The sequence below is a fragment of the Asterias amurensis genome, chromosome 17 (assembly GCF_032118995.1).
Source record: "Asterias amurensis chromosome 17, ASM3211899v1".
NCBI lineage: Eukaryota > Metazoa > Echinodermata > Asteroidea > Forcipulatida > Asteriidae > Asterias > Asterias amurensis.
In genome coordinates, this window is record NC_092664.1 from 14,687,580 (window position 1) to 14,693,579 (window position 6,000).

General features: G+C 36.2%; 1 protein-coding gene across 1 annotated transcript in view; it reads right to left on the reverse strand.

Moving 5' to 3' along the window:
- LOC139949584 (uncharacterized) overlaps positions 1–5,006 on the reverse strand; it is a 25,207-nt gene extending 20,201 nt beyond the window's left edge. The window contains exons 1-3 of the mRNA XM_071947988.1: positions 4,644–5,006; positions 2,237–2,454; positions 1,115–1,201 (exon numbers count right to left, since the gene is read on the reverse strand). Of these exons, the coding sequence (XP_071804089.1) occupies positions 1,115–1,201; positions 2,237–2,454; positions 4,644–4,818 (480 nt within the window). The 5' untranslated portion in view covers positions 4,819–5,006. The remainder of the gene's footprint in view (positions 1–1,114; positions 1,202–2,236; positions 2,455–4,643) is intronic.
- Positions 5,007–6,000: the final 994 nt, after the last annotated feature.

Sequence of the window (6,000 nt, forward strand, 5' to 3'; positions counted from 1 at the left end):
TGCATGTAGTGTCGTGCAATCTGAAATGGTTATTACAGACTAATAATTTATCATCCTCGTACACGCAACGGACGTCTGGGTACTGCACGCTGTGTGCTAGTCTTCGGACTAGCGCATGGCAAACTGACGCACTTTCACACGGCCGTCGTCTAGCAAAACTAAGACATGTTATGTGACGCACTCTAAACCAATGAGCAGGCAGAATACTTGCAAGGGGTGTTATAAGCTCAATACTAAAGGGAATGTACACGTTTTGTAGTTACTCAAAATAATTTTTAGCATAAAACCTAACTTGGTAACGAGTGATGGGGAGAGGATGATAGTAAAAAACATAGTGAGAAACGTCTTCTGAAGTGACGTAGTTTTCGAGAAAGAAGTAATTTCCCACAAACTTGATTTTGAGACCTCAGATTTAGAATTTGAGGTCTTGAAATCAAGCATCTGAAAGCACACAACTTCGTGTGACAAGGGTGTTTTTTTCTTTCATAGTTATCTGGCAACTTCGACGACCAATTGAGCTGAAATTTTCACAGGTATGTATTTTATGCATATGTTGAGATACATACAACAAGTGAGGATACTGGTCTTTGACAATTAGAAATTACCAATAGTGTCTAGTGTCTTTAACAGCAGTGGACACTATTGGTAATTGTCAAAGACTAGTCTTCACAGTTGGTGTATCTCAACATACGCATAAAATAACAAACCTGTGAAAATTTGAGCTCAATCGGTCGTCGAATTTGCGAGATAATAGTGAAAGAAAAAACACCCTTGTCACACGAAGTTGTGTGCTTTCTGATGCTTGAGTTCGAGACCTCAAATTCTAAACTTGAGGTCTCGAAATCAAATTCGTGGAAAATTACTTCTTTCTCGAAAACTACGTCACTTCAGAGGGAGCTGTTTCTCACAATGTTTTATACCATCAACCTCTCCCCATTACTTGTAACCAAGAAAGGTTTTATGATGATAATTAATTTGAGTAATTACCAATAGTGTCCACTGCCTTTAAAGGCAGATGAAATATCAGGTCTAGGCATAGGATACAAACCAGAAAAGAAAAGAAAAACTATTATGGGCAAGGGGTATTACTGAAAAAATTATAATAATAAATTACCTTTGATGATAACTCTGATTTATCAGCAGTTTTTGGTGGTGTGAATCCAAATTTGTTATTTCCAACAAAGAAAGCTGCTGTATGAACCTGTAGAATGTGTACAGTTTGTTTAATGTAAATTCCATTTATTCAAAATTGACGTTTTATGTAATATTTACCGAGCATACACAATGTTAAATGATGCAGAATTGTATTTCTTCCTTTTTTTCCCTTTTTTTTTTTTGTATTTAAAGCCATTGGAACCTTTCAGTACAGAAAATAAAAAAAAAAAATCACAGTTTTACAAATAATTTACAGGGTTTACAGAAGGTAATGGTGAAAGACTTCTCTTGAAATATTGTTCCATGAAATGCTTTACTTTTTGAGAAAACAGTCAAACAATATCAATTCTCGTTAACAAGAATTACGGATTTATTTTAAACACATGTCATGACACGGCGAAACGCGCGGATACAAGGGTGGGTTTTCCCGTTATTTTCTCCCGACTCCGATGACCGATTAAGCCCAAATTTCCACAGGTTTGTTATTTGATAGAAGTTGTGATACACGAAGTGTGGGCCTAGGACAATACTGTTTACCGAAAGGGTCCAATGGCTTTAAATACAATTAGCCTATATTTGAATGTTTTTAATAAACCAATAATAATCAAAACATTTATCGACCAAATTCATTTGACAGCGAGGATGACTGCTCCATACTCCACCACTAATATCCCTTCGTGATCTATGCACACAGTTGGTTAGACCACAATTTATCAATGTCGGAACATAGGTGTGTAATAACCTTTGGGTGTCAGTTTTCCATGTGTTACTATGCAGGGAGCATTTCAGACTTGAGGCGAAAGGCTTGCCAGACTAAGTGTACTAGTTAGTTTGCCCTTGAATGGCAGACAATTGGGTAGCCAACAGCCATACATCAGTGCATACAGTTCTTTCTAATGAGTCAAAAGCCTCAGAAACACTACATAATATATGCCAAAAATGTGCCTGAAAGCATTTTAATAGCTTAAGGCCTATAGGGCGCATTAAAATTAATGACATCGGCAGTTAGTAGCTTTTAAAGTGCATTTAAAAAATGTTGTGTTCAGTATGTTTGGTGATCAAAATTATTTGACACAATTACTTTTTTGGGCAAACAATCTGCAAAGACTTTGAAGACCAAATGGCGAGACTCAAGCACAACATCGCCGATAGGTTCATAGGTGACTTGCTGTGGGGTGAAGAAGCCCTTTGATAGATGATGTTGACGTCTAGAGAACTGTTCGTTCCATTCATATTCAGTGTCCGGTACACAAGTGGTGCTGGTGCGCTGCTGGATATGGTCGGGAGCATAGGGAAGGGCTACATGTGCGACAATTAAAAAGAAATCATTAAGAAAAACTATGATTTCTTCAATGATTAAGACACACTCAATAACGAATCAATTGAGAAACATACTTTTTAAAGAAAATAAAGTATTGATAGAACACTAGTCTGGTGTAGTAGGAAAAGTTTCTGTATGGCGCCACTACTTTTTTATTCGATATGAAATATAATTTAGTAGCTAATTTACCTCAATCAATGTCAATGAGATAGGCCCTATCCTTTTTTGTAAAATTAAAAATGAGTGAAAATGTGGCTGGCGCCATACGGAAAGTTATCCGATTAGTAAAATATTAAACCCGTCAGCCTGTCCTTGATTACTTTAACTTTAATTTCAAACGAACAAATTAAAAAATTGAATGCATAAAACAACCCTGTACTCTGTAGCTGTACTGCTAAGTGCTAGTCAGCTAGTGCTACATCAAGTACAATAATACAAATTACATTTAAAGTCACCTGGAAATATAATTTTTTTTTCTTTCAAACATAACAGTATATGCTTACGAACAATCAAACAATTTTTTTAGTAATTGTTTGTCACGATTTATATGTTTAAAAAATATATAACTTGTTTGGGGGGCTGACTCCGCCTACCCCTTTTGTGACGTCAATCGAGGCAGACTTTGCCTGCAATGCGTATAGTAAACACACGTGCAAAGTACATGTACGTTCAAGTCGTGAGTTGGTACGTTTCAAAAATTGTTTTTCTGCATTCAGCAGCAATACACCTGGTCGGCATTGCCGGAAAAAAACAAAAGAAATCTTTTTTTGAAACGTACAAACTAACGACTTGGTCCGTACATGTACTTTGCAATAGTGTTTACTCTACGCATTACAGGCAAAGTCTGCCTCGATTGACGTCACGAACAATGCCCTCTCGGGTCAGGGTCTACTCTTAAATTTGTAAATAACATAAGAACTTATTTTTTAAAAGCTTAGTTAACTGTTTATTCACATTCCACTCATCAAAACACATATATTAGTGACAAAAGCTTTATTTTGAAAAAATACCACTTCCAGGTGACTTTAAATTAAATTAATGTTTAGAACTTTAGTAATATATATCCTGGTGTCATGTGTTTTCAGTAGGATAACAGGAAAATTGTTCACAATCAAAAACTAAATATTTTTTTTTCAAATCATCTATCCAATTTTTTAACAATAACACTTTCACTTCATGGTGTGTTGAAATTTTTAAAGTTTTGATTTTACGTTGCGAGAGACAGTCCGCCATTAACAGTGCTTATGCATGCATGACATTGGAGCAACGTCATATGTTTTCACACATTGGTTGGTATTTTATTGAATATTCAGAAGCTAGTATGGCGTGCAAAATAAATCAAAAATATTATTCAATTAGTACTTAACAAATTTAATTGCATTTTTGTCCTAAGGCATTATGGCTACTATATTAGAATCCAGAGATATCATAAGGCATGAAAGTAAAACACCCCCCCCCCCCTTGATGCACTCATAACAATCCGTTTTCCCCCATTTCAGACCAGTAATGTTTGGTTTCAGGAGATAAGAAACCAATCTCTGATATTTTCTCTTAAATAGTAGACTTAATATTTATTACGTTTATCGGAATTTATAACAGTTATGCAGTAAATAAATTTTAAAAAATTGTTGTCATTTTCACTTAAAATATTTTAACATTTTCCCCACATTTGCACACCATAGAATCCCAAATAGTAACCACCTCACGTGATCCATCTAGTGACTAAAGCAGAATGAAACTCAATCTAGCAGATAGTAATTTTGCTTTTGAACTTTCGAGGTTGGATGATGTTTCTTTGACTCATTTGAATGTTGGCATAATAATGCACTAGTGATTAGTACCAAAAATCAATCATTTTATAAATGTTTGAGCATAACCAACGACAGGAAACTTTATTCTCAGCATGATTAAGCCTGATGAAAATACAGACCGTGAGTTAACTGCATAGCTTCTGTCACTGGTGCAGCTTGCACAATTTCGCGATAAATGGGAATCAAAGTTGGGGACCGAAAACATATGAGGGTCGATAACGTATGACGCTACGATAGTATAGTATTAGTATAATAGTAAGTAGGCCGACTAACACTAAAATCTAAATATTGCATAAATAAATAAAAACAAATTTAAATCGATTACATTTATAGGCTAAAAAGCGATTGCCACGTACCTTTTGGTATCTTCAAATTCAGCTTCAAGAACTTTGTCACCTCATTGCTGAGCGCGACGTGCTGATTCATGTGTTGTGCGAGAACCTGGGCATGCGTTGCGTGAGGAGCGTGGTGGTGGTGGTGGCCAGCTCCCCCACCGTGACCCGGACCAGAATGACCTCCCTGGTTTGTCATCGTAATTTTCACTCTATTTTGACAGTTTCTCCTCGGTACAAAAGACTGTGAAATGCCTGTAGTACCTAAGCTCCGGTTGGGCTTTGGGGAAAACTCTCCAAACGTCAAAACATGAGAGTTTGGGGTGATTTTTTGACGAGCAGAAGGAACATAAATAATGCAGTCAAAAATATGTTTTCGAAGAAATTAACGAAGAGGTCTGGTTACTGAATAACCTTGCCGTGTCTGTATGTGTGGAGTTAAGGAACCAGACTAGTAGCATTTGGAACGACTTACTGCGCTTGCGTTGTTTCCAACCAAAGTTTAGTCACGTGACAAAAAGTTTTACTGGCGCACAATGAACCATGGGATTCTTGCACTTTCTGAAGTAGAGTCGAAAGAAGCTGTGAAAGGGTATGATAACAATTTATGTGTTTTTTTATTGCATAACGCGCGGGCAATCTAAACTTTAATAATAATACGGGAAGTTTAGCCACTGACATGATGGTCAACTACCGGCCCAATAGTCTCACTGCGGCTCAAAAAATACAAAACAATAATGCCCCATATTCATTTATAAAGTTGCCACCCAAACTTTTGCACAATATTTCTTGTTAAAAAGTTTTTTTTTTCATCTACGACACTACAGTGAATCCACATTAACAATCAATACGAAATACTTAAAATCCACAACAACAAAACAAAATGCGTAGGCCCCCTATGATGTTGCGTATGATGATTTGAAATCTAAACCATCGAGGTGCCTTTAATTTAAGCGATGCATGCATGCTCACTTCATTTTGCGCTAACACGTGTCGGTTGACTTCATCGGTTTTCGCGCAACTGCGCGACTAGACTTAATTTAAAGTCTGAGATCGCAGTTATTTCTCTGCATCAGCCACGAAAAACGCGTTTTTGATGAATTTAAAACAAGTGAAGAAAAAAAATTCGTCTCGTGAGGCGAAAATTATTTTACTATGTAAAACGTAGTAATCAGTTTATGGTAACCATAACTAGTTTATCCGTTTTACATACTAAGACGACAATTATTTTCGTGGCATTGTTTTGCAAATTTCTCCACAAAAAAATACAGCACCTCAGCAAGTAATATTTTTATACGGGAAGTTTTCTACCATATTATCTTCAACATTTGTATTTCATGTGGACATTGTGTTTTGTGTTTACAAAAACTACACCCATACC